This window comes from Plasmodium inui (assembly GCF_000524495.1).
Source record: "Plasmodium inui San Antonio 1 unplaced genomic scaffold supercont1.5, whole genome shotgun sequence".
NCBI classification, from domain to species: domain Eukaryota; phylum Apicomplexa; class Aconoidasida; order Haemosporida; family Plasmodiidae; genus Plasmodium; species Plasmodium inui.
The window spans coordinates 56175-78463 of NW_008481839.1; the positions used below are offsets into that span (position 1 = coordinate 56175).

At 37.0% G+C, this 22289-nt stretch overlaps 2 protein-coding genes across 2 annotated transcripts; one reads left to right on the forward strand and one right to left on the reverse strand.

The window, feature by feature from the left end:
• Positions 1–2438: 2438 nt before the first annotated feature.
• Positions 2439–12305, forward strand: C922_01470 (hypothetical protein; the record flags this gene model as incomplete). Its single annotated transcript, XM_008817073.1, has 1 exon — positions 2439–12305. One exon carries the CDS (start codon positions 2439–2441, stop codon positions 12303–12305), a length of 9867 nt encoding a protein of 3288 aa, XP_008815295.1.
• Positions 12306–13794: 1489 nt separating this feature from the next.
• On the reverse strand, positions 13795–21378 carry C922_01471 (hypothetical protein; the record flags this gene model as incomplete). Its single annotated transcript, XM_008817074.1, has 2 exons — positions 13795–14253; positions 14452–21378. 2 exons carry the CDS (start codon positions 21376–21378, stop codon positions 13795–13797), a joined length of 7386 nt encoding a protein of 2461 aa, XP_008815296.1.
• Between the last annotated feature and the right edge of the window lie 911 nt (positions 21379–22289).

The following is a 22289-nucleotide window of genomic DNA, read 5'->3' on the forward strand; positions in this document are numbered from 1 at the left end:
ATAACCAACAAGTAAAAACAAAACCGCTAAAATAAATACAAAACAACAGAGCAAGAAAAAAAATGAACATATACACAAAAACAAAAAAAGGAATGCAGAACAAAGAAAAAACAAAACTAAAGCATAATTCATTAAACAAACTATACAAGAGATAGGGCTCCCGTGGGCAATTTTATGCGAGCTTGCACAAGCAAAAAAGAACATATATATGTGCGTATATGCATGCATGTATATGCGCATATTGAAGCCATCAATAGATATATTTGTGTAATTCTTCCCGAACTTAAAATTGACGAAAATTGCTATTCGGTTGCTATGAATATATTTTGCAACTATAGGTTATATATCTTGTTCTTTTTTTTGTGTTTTTCTTTTTTTCAGGAGCGTAAATAAATCCCTCATTAAATTTGCGCAAAATTTTTATATACATTTTGTCATTTATTCATTATATGTATTTTTTTTATTTAGAACAAAATTATACACTTTATTTTCGTTACAAGGGAAAAAAAAATGTAACAAACGAGCTTGTAAATTAATACAAGTATCGCTGATGATGTGCATATCTTTTTTTTCTTTTCTCCACATAGTCATCCATTTTTTTCGTTCGTATTATGTCTTCATTGGGTTGGTTGAATATGTACACCTCTCCCTTTATAATTAAGTATGCTTAAGCAGGTTATATGTTCACCGTATGTTACACGCGTACGCATATATATCTATATAGATATATATAGATATTTGTATATATTTGTATACCCTTGTGTATGCTTTTTTTGGTACGTTTTTGAAGAATCCTTTTTTGATTTTTCTGTAAATTTCTGCTCCCGCATTTTAGAAATATTTCGTTTTCAAAAATGTGATTAGAACAGATAATTTTTTTCCCCATTTTGAAAAGTAACCCCATTTTTATTCTTGAGAAAAGTGTACACATACCATGATACACTGTAGTCTCTACGTATGTATAGAATTTGCATCTTGGTTCTTTTATTTCCTTAGGATTTTTTATTTTTCTTTTTTTTAGTGAGAAAAGAGAAACATTTATATCTAGGCATAAATGACTAAGTATTTTTCTCTGTTTATTTTGCTTAAGTATAGAAATTGTTTTTCTTTTTTCCTTTTGTGCCCTTTATCGCGATTTTTTCGACATTTTTTTTTGTCCACGCGTTTATCAAACCATTGTGAATTTTTTTCCATTTTTAAGTGTGCGTAGCACTTGTGACGTAAGGCATATTATCTACATGCTTTCACACGCCTGCTATGTTAATGTGTCAGGGGTACCTAAGTGCATTGCATAAATAAGCACAGGTGTACACAAATGTACTCATGCATACGTTTGGCGCACTGCATGAGAAAATACCAGTCAGATACACTTTCGTTCTGAACGGGTGACCGTTGTTACATCTCCCCGAAAACATCTCGAAGTATTTTACAAAGCATAAAATCGAAAAAATGCACTACATGTGTCAAACAACGCACATTCATCTTTTCTACAATTTCTTATTTTGTTTTTATGAAATAGAAACCATTAAAAAATGTACGTAATAAAAGGGGTATATTAAATATAAACTGTTTGTGCCATTTTGAACTATAGTATTGTACCCTATTATACTTTTGTGTAGTGAAACTTTTTGTCCCTTTTTTTTTTTTTTTATAGTACGAAGTCTTAATTAAATAAAATACAACGATAACACAAACCCATTTTCTAGTATATCCTATAGAATTCCATTGCATAAGAAAACTTCACCTATTCACATGCAAGGGTAGGAAATTAATATGCTATTAATTTCAGACACCTCCCTTTTTTTTAGTACACGTACGCATTTTTATGAATGTTCGTCTGTACATATTTTTGTGCCACCCTTCTTGTGTGTTCACATTCATGTGTACACCTTTTTTCTTATTTTTAATGAAATGTTGAAATTTGTAAATGCGAATTATTTTACTTATTTTCTTTTATTTTGTTTATACATGTTTACTTGCAAGTCATTTCCTCCATGTTACTGTTTCCAAATTGTTGTCTCTAAAGTTTCCTTTCCAGGATTTTCTTCCCAAGTTATCACCTCCATACCTTTGCTTCTTTACTCTTACTTCCTCACTTCCACTCCCTTGCATCCTTACCCTTGACGCATTGACACGTTCACGAAAGGAGAAGTGAATGCTTTCGAAATTAAGTTATTTGATCCAGTTATCTCTTGATTTATGTTCATAACTCCTTGCAGCTGCTGATTCGTGCCTTCATTTTTATTAAGTGAAGAAGCATCGTAAGATCTACTTACAAGAAAGTGCCCTAATTTCCCAAATTTCCTACATTGTCCGAATCGCCAAATTTACATGAACGGACATTTGCATCCGATGTGGTAGATAGGTAAACAATTAAAGTATAATTAAAATTGCGTAACTATGCCTTTGCTTTGTACATTGTGCACCAAAAAAAGAAAATGATTTATCTAACGTACCTGAAAACCAGCCATTTTAACCTTAAGTCTAACGATGTAGAACCAATGCTCAATAGTGATAATGGGGCTGTATTCCTTTTGAGGGGCTCGTGTAGTTCGGACTTTTTGGTGTATACAAATAAAACGTACAAGGAGAAGTATCTAGAGCATGATGTGTCATGCTGCAGAACGAATGTGAGTTCCCTGTGTACGAGAGAAAAGCAAAAGCAGATGAATATGCAAACGACACAGAGCACTCAAAATGAAGAAGAGGACGAAGAGGACATACCAACAGAAAGAAATGAAGTGACCTCCACTTTAAATAACAGGGACAGGCATTTTGTTAAGTACAAATCTGAACCCAATTCTTGCAGAGCCCAACAGCTGAAAGGTACACTTAACAAAAAGATAAGTAAAATAAAGGGAAAAAAAAAAATAACAAAGCAGGACAATCGATCGAACAGAAAGCACCAATTGTTAACCATTAAAAACACTTTTAAAGGAAAAATAATTCTGAACAATGAAAAATGGGAAAAGCTTATTCCTAGAAACTGTTCGAAAAACGCTAAAAGGGGATTCATGAAGGAGAGAAAATTAAGAAAAAAGGTACACGCATTCGAGAAGGAGATTTTCCTTAACACTGTAGAAAATTTCCTAGCCTTACGAAACAGTGCACTTTATCTCAAGATAGCTTGTGAAAATTTTTTTAAATTTTGTAAGGACAACCTAGAATCTAGCACTGCACAAAAGTGTCTACCTAGAGTCCGTAAGGACAGGGTCTCAAAAGGGGGCGAACGCTCTGTGGACATATTAGACAACACTGAAAAGTATCCTATAGGCTATTCTCCATACCTCAAGTGTATAGAATATAACACTAAATGCACAAAGAGGGATGAAGGAAGAAGGTTAACTGTTCGCATTAAAAAGAAGGTTGTCAAAATGGAATATTTTACATGCACAAAAAGAAATAGTCAAGCAAATGATCGAGGTAAAATGGGGCCAGTCATCTCAAAAAAAGCACAATCAAACTCTTCATTTCACAAAAGAAATAACACAAAGGATATGAGATTCGGGCGACCGAACAAGGAATCATTGATCGTAGTACACCAAGTTGTCATGGATGTGTATAATCTAGACATGCATTATCAAGTCAACTGCATGGAACCGTGCAAAGGAACCCCGTCGTTGTGTGTCCTTTTTCTTGAGTGCTGTCTCCTGAAGTATAATTTTGCTACCACGAACTGCAGCACCAAGTTGAGAAGTATTCCTAATGTAAACCAAAATAAACAAAAAAATAAAATAAAAAAAAACAAAAAGAAGAAAAAAACAAATAAGAATAAGAAAGAAAAAACAGAAACCATCGCAGACGTAGTAGACTTCCTAAACCACTTGAGCAGTGCCGTCCCCCAAATAAAAAACAACAGAAGTTTTATATCGTTAGCAATTTCAACAATTATGTGTAAAACATATAATGTACGCGGCACCATTATGGAATTTTTCAATTCCACAAACAAGAAGTACCATGGCATATGTCCAATCGGAATCGCAAGGATAATAAGCATACCATATTGCATGCAAAGAGACACCCATCAATGCATACGAAATGATGTTTACTACGAATTGTACCAAGCAATTTATTTAGGACGTCATTGCTATGTGATATTTCAGAAGGCAATTATAAGTAGCTTCTGTAGTATAACTCATCAGCAGTCATTTTTGTGCGTACAAAATTGCCTAGAAAATTGCATCACAGAAATGGGTCCTTCGTTCTGCCAAAAACAACTATCAACATTCGCCATCTTTAGAGCTGTTTCCAATGCAATCTCCATCGCTACCACAGTGAGCAACAAATTACCCTTTCCAAAACTCTTATTTTTCAGAAAATACAAAATTCTGGTTACACAATATCAGAATATCGTCAATTATGCAATTTTTTTTCTTCATCTATGTGAACATATCATTACTCATCATTTTAAAAAGAGAAAAATTCTGCTACGCACGAAAGAAAAAATAAGTTTATTACTCTACTACTTTGGAGATCGACATGGGCTTGTGAAATACCAGCGCAAACATTTTTTTCATCATATCTGTAGAAAACGTTGTAGTAAGCAGGAAAAGTATTGCCAAAGAGAGTTTCTAAACTGGTTGTCTGATCAGAAACTCGAAGGTATCAAATCTGAAGTGGAAATAAATTTTGCAACATATTTGCAACATTTCAAGGATAAAAAGGGGGAGACAGAAAAGTCGCATCATTGTGTACATCAAAACGAAATGTTTCCTCATCATCAGAATAACCCACGCAGTTCTTTAAGTCATCATACTATACTGTATTACGCAATGAAGAAGCTAATTCTCTACTTTTGCCACTACCTTGTTGCTCCATCTGATACCATAATAAAATATAGGAATGTTTGCAAAAAGAGGCATAAGTTAAAGAAGCCCAGCGCAGGTGCATCAGAATGCAGTAAAAACTTCTTGCACATACATGTTATACATACGTTTACTGATTTCCTCAAACGCGATTTTGTGAAATTAGCATATGCTCGAAAGAGGCAGTGGTCTAGCTTCCACGCCCCTTCTGATCGCAATGCAAATAGTATCTATAGCAGTTCCAGTGGAAGCTCCCGTGGTAGTACACACGAGAACAGCCTCAAAAATCGAACAGACATAGACATAAGCCTTCATGCAAGACAACAAAAAAACGAAGTGGTTTACATCCACAACTGCACGCTTAAATCTGAAGAAAGGGGGAAAAGAACATGCACAAGTGATAATACACAAGGTGATCATACACAAAGGAACAAATCGAATAATTCCCACCCACGGATATGGGATCGATCAGAAGATAGACACTCTAAATATTTAAAATTCCAAGTGAAAGGAAAATTAACCCTCCACGTCATGCATCGAAGCGGCAATCACAAAAAACATTCAGGTAGCAGCGATGATAATTCAACCAATCACACACATAAACCGAATGGCAGCAGAAGAAATATCGCCAAAATGAATCCTAACGGTGGTGACCATTATTACATAGAAAAAGAAAGTTTCACTAAACTTCACAACAACGTGGTTAGGGGGACTGATCAGATGGAAAACAAAATGAACTACACGCGAAACTACACACACCCACATCTCAACAATTGTATGAATAATAGACATATAGAAAATTATTCCAATACGAGCATAATCATTATTAGAGATCAGTTAACCCGTTCTATAGAGCCACGTAGATACCATAGAAGCTTCTGCACCGGATGTCAAAACATTTTACACCATAATATGAACCATATGAGTTCCTGCCACAATGGGCACCAAATAAGATGGCAAAAAAATCCGAGTAGTTTTATGCGCAGAGAAAGGTATATGCACGGACATGGAAACTACGGTTGCGGAAATGGGTTCAATAGCTATTGCCGCAGCAACTATGGCTGTTACTTCCATAGTAGCAACCCCCATAGAGGCTACCACCAGAATGGTTACCATCATAACGGCTACTGCTACAACTGTTTCCTCCATAACAGCTCCCAAAACTGCTATTGCCGTTATCTGAACAGCCCCTACCCCAGCAGCAACAACTTTATGGGAAGAAATAGTCACCTTCCCCAGTACGGCAACAGCATTTTCCTTAAAAGTAGCGAACTCTCGAAGAAAGAAAAAAAGGACATCATCTACTACTTCAACGTTTTTTTCAACAACACGAATAACAGCTATTTCAGCAGAACCGTCGACAAAAACAAAGAAACAAACTGCACCCACAGGTACACCAAGCCTCATCAAAATAATGGCCCACCAAATTATTATACCATCCCCAACGGCGTGTATATCATTAATAATAACAATTTGAACAAACAAAATAAATTGTGTAAAATTTGCAAAAACCGAAGTGTGAGCGAAAATCAAGATTATTCCCCTATCAACAGGATTGACAACTCATTTGAGGCAATTTCGAGTATGAAAAAGGACCCAAACGTTCATAATACTAATGGAGGAGTCCCTGTTAACAACTACTTAAAGAAATCTCGCTCTGACGAACAGTACCCATCCAATAAGGCCTTAAACAACGAAACGGATAGAGGAATGCTCCCACGGAATTGCAAGGGTAATTTGCCAAACGGGAATACGCACGTTTTAAATAAGAGCAGTGTATTGAGTGGCTACAGAAACTGCAATAATGTGAACCTAATTACGAACATCTTCTGCATGTGTGGGGCCAAGATCGACGTTGGCGACAACCAGGATAGTGACAGACAAGGCGGCAACAACCAAACTGGTCATAACGAACGTGCTGATAACGAAGGCGGCGGTAAGGACGAAGGCATTGACAACCAACGCGACAAGGAAGGCAATGAGGGTGACAAAAAGAGCGGTGCAGACAACAGCAGCAACGGTAACAACAAGAACAAAAACAACAGCGAGCGAAGCGGCAGAGCAAACGGTGACAACAGCAACGACAAGAACAAGGACGACGATAACGAACGGAAGGGAAATGACCAAAACAGAAGGGGCTTCAATGAGCACAACACGTGCATTACTACAAGAAAAAAGAAAAAAAGCAAAAAAAAAAAAACAGAAAAAAGAATGATCAGTTATCAGCATAAAAATATTCAAAAAAGAAGTATGCTGAATTCTAAGTGCACTAAAGGTGGAAAAAAAAAAAATAATAGATTCTCCAAGAGCAAAGAAGAAGATAAAAATAATAAAATAGACAACAAGAAGGAAGATACAGACAATGCAGTAACTTCCCATAGTGGAAACAGGGCCAAAAAGGATAAATTCACCAATGACAACCTAATAAGTTCCAAAGCTACTAGCAGTGTGAAGGAATCTCAAATGAAAAAATTTTCCGAGGGTTGTAATTCATTTAAACAATATCTAGAGTTCGTAAAGACGATAGATTATGACATAAAATTTGGAAATGCATTCGTAAAGTTAGGGAAAAAACTGAGTTCGCAAAATAAATGCCAATTTGATGTGTACGAAGCAGAGGTTGTGGCAATGGACAATATTAGCAGCTTTTTCTACTCCAACATTCAAAACTTTGAAAGCTTCTATAGTTTACTTAAGAGAAATATAAACAGCTATGATTTTCTGAAAACAAATATATATAATCAAAATTATGGGGAAAATCTCGAAATTGATGACAGCAATGTAGAGGATTTCCTCAAGCACTCTCAGGATTCCAATTTGATTCTTAAGTATTTTACGAATACTATAAATGTCGCAGATGAAGATAGCAAAGACAGTTCAACAAATTCAAAAAACTCACCTTCCAGGAAAAGAAGCTTTTCGTCTTATATTAATCTGCCACAGGGGGGCACCTCCAAACAGATTTCTAACGATCAGTCAAATCCCGTCCAAGCAGAAATGCCGAAAAAGGCGCACATCAACAATGTGGGCAGTACTCATGAAAATATAAGTAGCATCAAGAACTGCAAAAACGCAGGTAACAACGTGGTGGACAGCACTTCTAACAGCAATGCTAATACCAACGACGTAGCCCCGAGCCATATATACACACCCAAGATAGTTAAGATTAATATGAATGAGAATGCGAAATTCAGCCCTAGTGCTAATAAAAATGCAGACTCCAATGTCAGGCCAGAAGGCTCAAATTCCACAAATAGGGACGGTGCCCTCATTACAGACGGCCAACCGGGCAACGCGGGGCTTGCCCATTTGACTGCCCTACCAAGAGTCCCAAACCACACACATTCCAATACTTTGAGGAACAAAATGAGTAACAAAGGCTGCTCTACCATGAAAAAGGAGAGGGAATCCTTTTCCATCTGCCGAGATAACAATAATGGCATTAATAGTATCAATGGTAACAGTCCTAACAGTGGTAGTAACTCCTCTGCAGGGGTTAAACTGGCCAACCTCTCAAGCTCGAACCAGATGGCCAACTTAAGCCAAAATGGACACCAAAACTTTCGGCAAAACTGCCCCGAAGACACTCCACACAACGCGCTCTGCAAAAGCCTCATCGAAGCAATAAACAGAATAAAATTCTTAAAGATATCTGGATATAAGTCCCTGTACGACCTATTAAAAGACCAGTGTAGAGTGCTCCTTGTGCAAAAAATGACCACGGAGGCAAACACAATGTACAACATAATCAAGCACGTAATTAGATACGACTACATCAACGACGCCATAAATAATCCCTTTACAATTTATCAACATTCGACAAAAGACATACTAGCCGATAAATTCGCCATTAAAATATTAAATACGAGTACATGTGGCATATACAAATTAAAGTACAAAATACACAGCCTCCTATCTGAGGGGAAACAACTCAAGAATGTCAACATCGAAATTGAAAATTATGCGAAGAGAAAGTACCAGTCGCAGGAACATCTAAGAAAATGTCATGAGCAAAGTGTGAAAAATATTCTTCAAAGTGAAAAAGCCACCCAATTTGATAGCCTCTCAACTCTGAATATCTCCAGCTCTGATTTATCAAGCAGCCAGTACCTAGAATCGTATAAAAAATTCTGTTCCCAAAAAGACACAACCACAAATAACCATCTTGATGTGTGTCGCTCCAAGAATAAACACCTCGATTCAGGTCGCTCCTCAAATGAAAACCTAGATTTGTACCTTTCAGATATTCTCAGCATCAGAAATTTAATGAATAACACATTATCCCCCAATAATGATATGCACCCGTGCAATTATGAGCAGCAACCCAAGTACAACTGCAGCATGGAAGTTGACAAAACAAGTGATGTTAAAAACATCTGTGGAAGTAACGGCCTAAGTAGCACCACCACTAATACTAAACAGAACAGCATCAGCAGTAACAACCTCACCAGCGAGCTGAGTCAAATTCCAATTGGAGACATTTCCACCACTTCTCCAAACAACGCTATTTACCCATTTATATGCAAGTACTGCTTAAACATTTTCTTCGACAAAGATATGGCGTCCCCAAATGATGGGAATAAAAGCACCTTAAACAAAACCCTTTTGAACATTTACGCTGAAAAAAATAATGAAGACAACCATGTTTGCGACACAATTACTGCGAAGAAGAAAAAACTGACGGCTCAATATGTGGACATTTCTGGTCATTCATGCGTCTCGAAAAGTGGTCCACGTGTGAAGGAAAATAACCACATTCTTCAAGTGGATAGTAACGAAAGAAGCAAAGAAGAAAACGAAGAAATTGGGAGAACGAAAAACGCCACCAGCAATAGTGGAAATGAACTCGGCAGTCGCAGCATCGAAAATAGCCGCGGCACCCATTGCAATCCTGTCAATACAGGCAATCCCGAAAATCGCAGCAATCGTAGTAACCGCAACAACAGCCGAAGTATATACCTAGACACAAGAAACAATATGAAAAGGGAAAGCATCAGGAGAAAGCGCAAACAAATCGCCAACAACAGCGAGAAGGAAGGCAAAAATAAAAATGTTCGAAATAAAAGGGTTACGAAAAAGGAGACTAAATTAAAAACAAAATATAAAATTATAAACAAAAGAAGAAGAGGAATTAATGCAAAAAAAGGAAAAAAATTTGCCAATTTTGAGGTCAAAAATAAACTTACCGATACAGCGAATGACAAAAATAGGCAACAAAATAATACCTCTATCAACACACAATTATCGAAAATTTCTGAACGCGGTTGCAAACCCACATCTCCAGTAAAGAGAGAAATGCCCCAAAGTGTAGTCTCTTGTATTTCCTCCCCCCGTAAGAACTTACGGCAGAATTACGACCTACAGAACCCTCCACTAAATATCCAAGCACCAGACAGTTGTCCAAATCATAATATGAACAATCCCAACAAAATGAAAATCAATGTTTGCAAAAGATGTAAAGAGAAAAATGCACCACGCGAAAGTCCCATAGCAAAAGAAATTTTAAAAAAAAACAAAAAACATCCAGGTTCTGTACCAAAATATCTATGGTCATCCGTTGGTATAACAAAAAATAGTGAGCACGTCCTAGGAGTAGCTATGCAAATGATTGACGGGTGTACATTAACTTACATTATTCACAAATTAAAAGGGACGGAAAATGTTAAACAAGGTCAATTTTTGCTGGACATCTGCAATAAATTAGTTAAACATTTAATGATTGTATGCGAATCTGTTGACAATCCAATCATTAATTGGGACACAAAACCAGGAAATATTATGATTGAATACGAAACGGGGATGTCAAAAATCGTTTGTAAAAATGTTACCATCATAGATGTGGGCGATGCCTTACCAGGCAGACGTTTCTATTTTCCAACAAATCCTGCGTACTATGAAAAAATTAAAATTAATAATTCTCAAAAGAACTTTAATAATTTCTTATACTATGTAATATGTACCAAGGGTTTCTGTTCTCCTGAATGTGCCCTCCTAGTTTTCCTATTGTCATCTCTAAATAAATCCGAACAGTTTAGAAAGACATGGTATGGTCCAGATTCGAACATTTTCCACATTATCAAAACGAGACAGTTAAGAATAAAGCACAGGTGGAAGAAGCTCCTAGATTTGCGTTTTATTCAGCCCATTGTCAGGAAGAAAGATTTTATGCTTAGTGGTCAGTCCTTTAGTCCAGTGAATCGAAAATGTCCATGCACTAATGAAGAGGATGACGCCCCATCCGTTTCTTACATGAAGAGAGATAGTACTTACTGTGGCAGTGTCACCAGCTATAACCGCAGGAATAGCAACAGGAATGGCAACAGGAATAACAGCAGGAATAGCTCCAGGAATAACAACAGGAATAGTGCCACAAATAACAGCAGGAATGGCGCCCGGAATAACAACAGGAATAGGGCCAGGAATAACAACAGGAATAGCACCTTTTCCAGCACCAGAGGAAACAACACGGGTAGTAAGATAACGATCCAGATGGAGAGAAACACTCCAGTTCCCCACCCGGTAAATGTCAAGGTGGACCTTCCCCGCAAGCATCCCAATATGACCGATGCAAGCGGAAATGGAACCATTCGAAACAGCAACAACGATAACTCGCTCAGAGGTAATCCGATCAGCAAATTTCCTAACAGCGTCATTTCCCAAGACGGCAACTCCTACAACAGCAGGAAGCTGTTCCAGGAAGAACGGGATAATAAAATAAATGGAAACAAAGGCCACAACAAAATAAGTAGCAACCCCATTAGAGAAAACCAGAAGAGTGTACCCCCAGGATGCAAACCGATTGGCCTCGTCGCACCAAACGCCAATTCAGGAGACGCGAATGCCGACTCGTCGGAAAAACGAGCTACCTCGCGTAGTCATCATCCAAATAGCGAACAGGAAGACATATTAAGAGGTCACTACTTACTGAAGATATGCACGCATGACATGAAGGATGATGGTGCGCTAGAACATTACTCAGATAACGAAGAAATAAAAGAGTTTCTAATTAAAAAAGATGAGAAAATAAAAGAAATGGAAATTAAATTAAGTGAATCGGAAAAGAAGAAAAGAAAAAAAAGAGAAAATGAATATTTTAAAATGCAAAATATTGACTCATGGGTTGTCAAGTTCACAACAGAAACCACAGTCTTCAGCGTCGGGCTAGTATTATGCCAATTATTCGGTGGAAACAATTTATTAAGCGTCGTGAACAAAGACGAAGTAAAGGTAGTCGATGTGTTGTGTGAATGGAATTGTAAGAACAGTACGAACATTTATTCTGGAGAAAAAAATGTCACCATTAATGATTTATTGCCGAGTAGAGGAATTTTTGCTGATGTCTTATGGAAAAGGAAAATTAAAAAAATAATAAAAAAATGTTTGCAATTTGTACCATCCAGAAGATGCTCATTTAAGGAATTGTACGAGGACGTAAAAAATTTAAAAAGAGAATTTGAAGCTTACTACAATTTAAAAGATGACTCCACATGTGATCAATAGAGTGTCTTCCAATCCGTAACAGTTGCACGGAAGAATGTATAATAGATACGCACCTTTAGGACATAGTGACCCACAGTAAACCGCGGAATGGGAACCCTTAAACCTGTAAGCAACCTTTTAAGGCAACAAAAGGTAGCCGAAAATGATGAACGAAATGGAGTGGATTCCTACGGAACTGGATAAAATTGCACCCAATGAAGAAAAAAAAAAGAAGTAACGTAATGTAACGCAAAGTAACACAAGGTGGTAATGCAATAAATTTCAGGTACAACAAATACTTGATAAAAAATTCAGACGGGAAATATAGGTAAATCTACGCAAACGAAATAAATCATTAAAAAGAAAACAATTGCAGATATAATATAACCGAGTTGACAATTACCTTTTGAAGTAAATTTCGCACCCTTCTTTGCCCTTTCACCCATTTTCTTAGCTCTTTTTCCGTTTTGAATATTCCAACTGGCTGAAGGATCACAAAAAATACGAAAAATCCGCCACGAACATTTGTGTGATCCATCATAATGAAGGTTTCTTTACTTTTTTTTTACGTTTACAGAATTAAATCTTTATATAATTTAATTTTTTCCCTCTTTGTTTTTCTTTCATTGTATGTGTAGATACATGCGTATGCAGCCCCCAGTCGCAATTCTTTTGCATTTCAATGCAGAAATGAAAAATGCATTTTGCGGTACATATTTTTTTGTATTTTTTGTAGTTAGAAGTTGTGCATAACTTCCTACATAGTTACCCTCTTTCTTTTTTTTTTTTTCTTTTTTTTTTGCCTATGTACAAACTTACATAAGGAAAATGCGGACGGACGCCGTTACACCCCTTCACACAAGCATAGTAGTAGCACTTGCTTTTGCATGTTAAAACTTTTATAAAAACGAAAAAAAAATTATAAAGAAAAAAAAACACCTTTCCGAGTTTCCCAACTTCTGGGAGCATCTCCTCTAACAGGTCTCAGCCACACGATGACAATTTTGTAAACCCTTTTTTGGTGGCATAATAGTCCGAGAATATACATACAGCAAAAAAAAAAAAATATTCCTCTTAATACACATTTTTAAAAGTCTCTTAAATTAGAAGTTATGTCAATAAGGTGAATTACTAACACGGCCTTAGAAAAACTTGCTAATGATATATACATACACAAAATAGTTTAGCAATCTTGCATCGATGCAGCGTGCACGGGATGGCTGCCAAAATGGGGCCATGCGAATAGGTATACCCTCTCATGTGTGCACATCACACTTTGACGAAATAATACGGAATGAGTAACACTATAAATCAGAGCATGCGCCCTGAGAAGATGGAGCAAATTGTGACAGTATGTGGCAATATGTAACAAAACTTGGGTGTTCAATCCAGTTAAAGGCGACCAAATGGGGGTTACATCCTAATGTGCCCCCATCTGCAACCCATTCAACCCATTTAACTTATTCTTTACCACCTTGCCTCGTCTGTTGCCCCTCGCCTCAGCACATTGCTAATCATTCTGAGCCTGCACAGAATTAATCGAATTGAAGTACTTCTCCAAAACCTCCTTCAAGGTGTTCAGATACGTGTAAAAAACGTCGGACGATAGCAACAGACTGTCCTTCTTCACTCCATGCAAAAAGTGTTCGATGCTATTTAGTGCCTGGATAAATCGATCCACTATGTACCAGCTATACTGACCCAAATCATTCTTGCTCCTCAGTACGTTATATTTGCCATGAATAAAATAATCCAAAATGTAGGAATTCTTCAAGCACACCTTCTCCTCTTTTATTACATCATCTTCGAATTTGAAAAAGGAGACGTAATCCTCTCCGATGTCTGGAATCATGTTCTTTCGTATATCTAAGTCCAGTATAGACGTGTAAAGCAGTTCATCTAGGGTTTCGAAATTGTCGCACTGGTATAGGGAAGCGAGGAAAGGCGATCTTACTTTGTAGTCTCGGAGCTGCAAAAAAGGAAAAAAAAATAAATAAACAGTTAAAATGAAGAAAAATAAAAAAATGCCAAATTCGTATCGCTTCCCTCTTTTTCGGCCCAATTGGAGACACGTATGATCGCTCCAGCGGGGGAGCAAATCCCCATGGTGCGGAACATATAATACACTTCAACCACACTGCATCAATGATCACTCTCTTTTTCTAACCTTCGACTGATAAAAGGCCAAGTACTCGGAATGACCCTTCGGAAATATCTCCTCCAAATGGAGTGATGGGTGTTGCTCGAAAATGTACAGCTGGGTGTAGGGCAGTAAGTGCGTCTTCTTCCTGTCTAACAAATTTAATTTTGCTAAAACCAGCAAGGAGTAATTCATGAGGTACCTCAACAAAACGCTTTCAATGTTCTTTATATGCTTTCGAACAGGGGCAGGCAAAATGTGCAATAAGGGGAAATACGTGGGGCTAAATAACTCCAATTTCGTTCTAACTTTACAATTGAGATTTATTAGCACCTTCGTCAAGGCTATTTTGTTTTCTTTTATTTTATTAATAAAATGGGAAAGTATAAATAACAAAATGAATTGCCCTCTTGTAGAATCGTCTACCAAAACATTACGCGAATAATTCTTCTCAAACATTACACGATCAATTATTTTTTGCAGCGGAATCATACCAACAGAGGAGCCTAAAAATGTGCCATCTCCAACAATATTATGTAACACTTTTTTTACTAACAAATAGGTTAATACTAAATTGTTGTCACATTCTTTTTTTAAAAATATGGCTAGCTCGGTCATATTTATTATATTGCACTCTTCATCTATTGCTTCCATCTCGACCAAAATGTTTATAAACATTAGAAAGTGGACTTTAATTCTGAAGCACAACTCCTTTAAGTGTTTTTCTCCTTCCGTTACTTCACTTTTCTTTCCTTTGTTCATGGCTAAAAATTCGCAGTATAAGTCGTTGTATTCGTATTTTCTATCCACGTATTTCTTCAGCGCATTGGTTTTCTCCTTCTGATGAGTGAATTCACTAGGGTGGTAATTTAACAATTCAGTTGCTTCCACTCCGGGGTTCTTCTCATTTCCCATGTGCGCCGCATCAGCGGAGGAAGAAATCTCGCTCCTCGCTACTTCCCCATTTTGCAATTTCTCCTGGTTTGGTGGTCCCCCCTTTGTCATAGTCACACGTTGTGAAAAATGAGAGCCAGTTTTATCATCCCCGTCGCCATCGCCCCAATGTTGGAAGGCATTTACATAATACAACGAATTGTAAAAAACGCTAAGGATACCATTAATTCGGGTAAAAAAATTTACGTTAATACTTCTGTGTTTCTCAAATATCTCTTCCTTTTCAGCAACAGTCATGGTTTCATCTTTCTTCTTCTTCTTAATGGGCTTATTAACCACTGCTTTGTTTCTGTTGGTAATTTCCTCCATGTCTTTATTCTTCTTCAAGCAGTTGTACAACAGCATACTTCTGCATATATTCGTAAAATTCACAGCATAGGAACCGGACAGCGTCTGCAGAGGGGACGTAATTAATCTCCTTAAATTTTTAAAGTTAATATTCCATATGATAATATTTCCATACAAATCGAAGCCTCTTCTTCCGGCTCTTCCAGACGTTTGTTTAAACATGACTGAATTTAATTCGAAAGTATGTCCAGCAAAAATGATAGATTTACAGGGTATATTAATACCTAGCGATAAATTCTTATTGCTAAAAATAATTTTAATATATCCTAGTCGAAATAGGGACTCCACAATGATGGTAAATTTATAAGGCAGTACTTCATAATGTAGTCCTATTCCCCTTTTCAGACCTTCTATTAGCACAGATTTGTACTTCCTTCCTTCGATGGCTCTTTCCGCAGATTTGATCAAATCTTCTATCTCTGTAACATAGTTAATGTAGACTTTCCTGTTGCAGAAGTAGAAATCTCCATCATATTCTTCCGAAACGTCGACTGGTGGTTCTGGAATCTCTTCTTCATTGAGCATGTCCAAATATTCCTTATCCATATTTTGTTCCAACCTCTGATTACGCGAAACGGTCTTCATTTTTAACAACATTTCTCTCTGTTTGAGCAAATTTTCGTACCTTTCTTGTCTCATTTTATTTTCCATCTTCGTGTTAAAAGTCCTTTCTTCATCTCCGTAATATTTATCGTGTTGTCTTTTCATAAGTTCGTTAATCAGATTTATAGTCATATCTTCAAGCTCCTTTCTCTCAAAGTTAAACACAATACATGGGAGGAAGTTAATCTGTTCTAACTGCTTTAGTAATTCTATCAACTTACTGCTATCTAGATATTCCTGTTCTGTGTTTACCGTTTCGGTGTACTTCACCAAATCGTGCGATTTGTTCAGTATGTACTTCTCGTCCAGTACAACACTTTTGTAGAGTTCCTGGAAAAGATGCTGCTTTGGAACAACTTCCTTCGCAGTGTTGCTGTACAGGTGCTTCGTGGTGCTACTGCTTTGAGTGTCTTTTGTTTCGTTCTTTGGTGCCTCTTCGTCCCCCACGTTACCCTTCTCCCCTTCGTCGACCACTTTATCTTTTCCACCTTCATGACCCTCCTCCTCCTTCACCCAGTCGGCGTTCTTCATATAATTCGACAGCAAAATATGTTTGAACATGTCATAGTCCAAATTGGAGATGTATTTATTTTGAATCAAGTAAACAATGGTCTCCTTCACTGTATGCATGTAATAAATGAACTGCTTCTTATTTATACACCTCGTGTACTGGAAATAAAAGGAAGGTTCTAAAAATTCGACCAGGTGGTAGAAGTTGTTTTTCCTGGCCAACTCGAACAGCAAAATTATAATTTCGTAGATTTCCCTAGGGTTACAATAAAAATCTTTATTGATCCCCTTATACAAAATGTCCCTGAAATTGAAGCAAGCCAACGGGTTCAGGTGGTGCAGATTATTGTTCGTGTACACGTACAAAATTAAGTCTGAAAACCGTTCGTAAAATTTTATTAAGTACAGGTCCTGCTCCCCTTTCCCCTTCTTCATCATCACGTTTTGAAGCCAGGAATAAAAATATTTTATATTACCAATTGTCGCGGATAGGGCCAAAAAAGGGGCGTTACACAAATGGATAATATTCTCTATCTGCGTGCCATAAAATTCCTTGTCTCCTATACAGTGGATTTCATCAAAAATTATGTACTCAATTCGGCTAATAAATTTTGATACGTTCAAGTTTGAATTTTCATCATTTACAGCATATCCGGAAAGTAAAATATTTTCAAACACACTCGGTAAAATGATGACTATCTGAGAGTCTAACGCATTTTCTTCTGCATATTTATCCGTCATATAGGAACACAGTTTATTTCCGCCATACTTCGAGTAACCCTTAGTGCTGAATCTTCCATTGACTTCATGATAGGTTTGAAGTGCCAAAGTGTCGTTAGGAGCTACATACACAACCACACTGTCGTTGTTTAGTCGTAATACCTTGTCCATTACGTAGTAACAAATAAATGTTTTGCCACTACTTGTGGGGCAGGAAACTAAAATGCTCTTTCGTCTATCCACCAGATTTAAAATGTTATACTGCCAAGTGTCCAGGGTGAAGAGCACTCGCTTGTCCTTTATATTACCGGTGGTTCTATCCAAAAAGTAGTACATATAATACAACTGAAATTCGTGCTCTTTGTTCTCATCAATTTTTAGTTCACTATAATTTTTGACAGACTCCAGTTTGTATTTATAAATATCCTGTGTATCATTTCCCCTTTCTTTATGCTTGGCGTGTTTGGAGCCACTCCCATAGGTACTACTACCATCATTTTCTGCGGCCATCTGGTCGTTGGCTTTCTTGCCCCCCTTACTCTTGCATTGATTTCCACTTTGCTGCGCTCCTTTTTTCTTATCATTCAAAGTTACACCATCTTTCAGTTTGATCTTTTCATTTCCTTTTCCTTTTCCATTTTTCGCAGAGCCAACTTTATCCTCATCTGTCTCGTCTTCTCCGCCCTCTCCAGACAATTTCAAAAGGTTCCTCCTTACTTTTACGTATTCTTCGAACAAATTATAACTGCTATGTCTGAACCCTAGCGATAGCAACACAGTTTGTAGTTGTACTATATCCTTTTCGCTCAAATTTTCCTTAAATTTGTTAAAAATTTCGTTGGTCAATTTGTAGATTAGCATTATGCTTCTGATTGCGTCAGACTTTTGCCTGCTGCTCTTCACATTCTTTAACTTCGTGTACATGATAATTTCAAACATGCTGCTGAGAACCTTTATGCTAATTTTTATTTGGAGCTCCACACTTTTGATCAAATTTGTAATGTTGTTAAAGTTGTACACATCTACTAGTCTGTTAAATCCGGAAATGATATCCAACGACCAGGTGTTCATGTCTGAGTAGCTATTATTGCTTCGCAGTTTATTCACCTTGGCTTCTAACACGTTGTACCTCTCTAAGTCTACTTCGTAAATTTTCCTCTCATTTGACATTTCTTTTTTTTTCAAAATTTCATCCTTCCTGCTTAATGTCTTTACATTCGCTTTGGCGGCCTTTTTAGCTGCCTTTTCGTTACGGCCTTTTTTGTTCTCCTCCCTTTTATTCCCCCTTTCATGCTTCATATCATTTTCTAAATCGCTATCTTCATTTGCGTCATCCAACATTTCGAATATGTCGTTTTTACTTCTCTTCGTTTTTTTCTTACACTCTTTGCTTTCCCCGTCCAGCTGATTCATTTCTCCATCGGAGGATCCATGAAACAGCCTTTTCATTCTAAACTTGATTCCATTTCTTTTTTCCTCATCTTTCAAATAGTTATACAATTTTTCGATAGTATAAACGTAGTATTTTATCCACGGGTGATTCTCCGAAATGACGATTGGATGATGTAGCGAACTGATATTTAGGTACTTGGCGATCATTGCCTTTCTCTTTTCGTCCCTCTGTTGCCGCCTTAATCTGTATTTATCGTCCTTTTCCTTCAGGTTTAATGGGACCCGATTATCTCTAGATATTTTTAAGTAACTCTTTAGAATATCCATTAGGCTCTCCCTATCACTGATGTGCAAGAATCCGGACAACTCGAAAAATTCACTATCATATTCTACGCATTTGTTTACTAAGCTCAACTTGATGTACATCGTTTTTGTATCCTCCCCCAGCTTGTCATTCTTTACTAAATCTTCTACGCTGAAAAAGGTTTCTATAAAATCATTTCTAATTTTTATTAAACTGACATTTGTGGGAGTATTCTCGTTACTTGCGTTTTTTTTATTCCCTTCTGCGATTTTATTTTTCCCACTATCTACACTGCTTACAAGTTCTCCTTCCTTTTTCTGCCCCGCGTTTCTTCCACTGTTATTTGGCTCTTCCGATTGGTTCCCCAAATCATGCGTTTCCCGCTTTTGCAAAAAGTTTATATCATCCTTCAGAAATGCAAAAGTGAGGGGAAAAAAAGAAATTCCTTCATCGCCTACTACATTTTGAAAAGCCTTTTCAAAGACGTTCTTCCCTTCGAATGAAAAATCTTCATGATCGATGACGTACACATTTTTTTTCAACTTAAAACCCACAAAATGGATCAAATTGTGGACTATGGAGGCATTAAAAAAATTTAACAAATCCACGTTCCGCGCGCTTTTCAAAGTATCACAATGGGCCTCCTTTTGAAGCGTCTTCAAAACGAAGTTGTATATATCTAGATACAAGCATACGTACGGTTCTGCAGCGGTTTTTATCGCTTTTGCGATGTCCTCACTATCGCACCTACACTGATCATACACACATAAATTTTTCATGTTCAACTTTTCTATTAAATAATTGTGCATAAAAAGGAGCTTCAGAGTGAACACAAAATGGTCCCATTTAGTCTTGTCATTTATCCCCTTTATCGCTTTGCTCCTGTCGTAAAAAAGGCCTAGAACGACGTTTTTCAAATTTTTCCCATGTTCTTCACTAACCCGCTTTGAAAATGACTCCAAAATTTGCTGTTCCTCTTCGCTGTAGTTTTCCTCTTCCTTATGCAGGAGATCGTAATCTTTTATATCCTGCGATGTTATAAGAAAATTCGTCATCCTGTCTGACTTCGGGCCGTCATACTTTTCCCTCTTAGCTGCTTCCCTTCCATAAAACTTTCTGTCAAAAAGAACGGACGCCTCCTCATTCAGCATTGCCAGGATCTTAAAATTGATGCCCATGTAATTTATAGAAAACGCATTTACGGTGTTCTTCTCAGACTCGAAATTAAAAAAAAACACACACTTAATATCCCTAGATATGTTATTGATCAGGAGAAAGTAAAAACAAATGGACAGTTCCCTTATCTCTTCATTATACTGGTCGTAAATTCTTTTCTTCACAATGTATTCCTTGTAGTTTGTATCCTTCCCGGTGCTTGCTCCTCCGTCATGGTCTTGGACACCTCCCCTCTCACTGAACGTATTCGCCGTGGCCTCATCCCCAATCGGACTCACGTAAAACTTATTAAACGCATACAAAAAGGACGAACTATCCTCAACAAACATAAACAGGGGCTCATACTTTATCAAATAAAAATTGTAGTTCTTGTCATTGTACCAGTTGTCAAAAATAAAAAATGGAATCAAATTTTTCTTACAATGAATGATAAAAGCATTCCTTAGTAAATTATAATTCCTAAAAATTTTCGTCTCCTTCTCGAAAAATATATTAAATATGTTGAAAAATAAAATGTGAAAATTTGAATTACACACAGATAAATCGCTCAGTATCTTTTCTACGTAATAAATTGCGCTGCTAATATTTAGAGAATTATTAAAGGAGAGAATATTTTCATCTTCTTGATTTTCGAAGGAATAAAATTTCGATAACAACATACAGATGTGGATGATCAGTCCCTCTCCATTTATAATATACAAGCAGTTATAATCTGCCACGATTCGAAAAATGTCAAATATTTTGCTATGCAATTTAGAATAAAATAATTCTATCTTCGTATCTACACTTATCGATTTATTATTCACTATATTTTCTACATCGTTTAGATCATTTTCTGTACAGTCGTTAAAAAATTCGTACCTCTTCCTCCTATCATCTTCCGCTATTCTTAGGTCCTTCATATGCTTTAGTTTGTTAATTCGATATTCATCATTGGCTAAATTCATTCTATACACTGTTGGGGTTGTTGTGCATGTAGAAATGTATTCGTCTCTTTGACTTTGTGGGTTTCTACGTGAATATGTGCATATCTCCCAGGTGACAATGCACTCACGGACAAATATGCCGGAGAACTAACTCAATTAACGCGGGCGAAACAAGCCTTATAAATTGTGCGCTACCAAGTGGGCTCCTTAACGGTTTTAATGGCAAACTAAAATGGGGCGCTTGGCTATGTGTGCGCATATGAGGTAAACACACACACATGAGAGGAGCCGGGCAAATATACAAACGGCTGCTTATACAAACGGCTGCTCACATAAACGTGTGCTTACACAAACGTGCGTTCATACAAACGCACACGCGACATGCGACGACCCGAGCAGGGATATCTCAGAACCTATGGACTCATTCGATCTCACTTCTTTCTCTCGAATCCGTTTGGCACCAGGTGCTTCCCATTTCGCATATTTCGCAAAGTGCCTGGTGTTCTTATCAACTTCTTTGTTCACCAAGCAAATCCAAGCGCGCGAAGTGGGGCGTACTGTGCACGCAAAAAACACGATAAACTTCAAATGAACGTTTACGTAGCGCTACACAGACGTCAATAATGCAGATGCAAAATTATGTACAAATATAAACAGTATTTATGATGAAATGCATTTTTGCTAGTTCCCTCTACTTATTTTTGCAATTCTTTTTTCACATTCCCTTTTGTTCTCTATGTTGTTTTTTCTCGTGCTTTTTCCTTTTCTGTGGTTACAAAAATCTCATGTAAGGGTTTATTTCATTCGATGAAGTAGCACGTATTTTTAAGGCAACATCGTTTTGTTTTGGTTTTTTTTTGCATTTTCCCGCTTTTTTTTGTATTTTTGTAATATACTTATGATCAGCATAATTATACAAAAATATTATCACT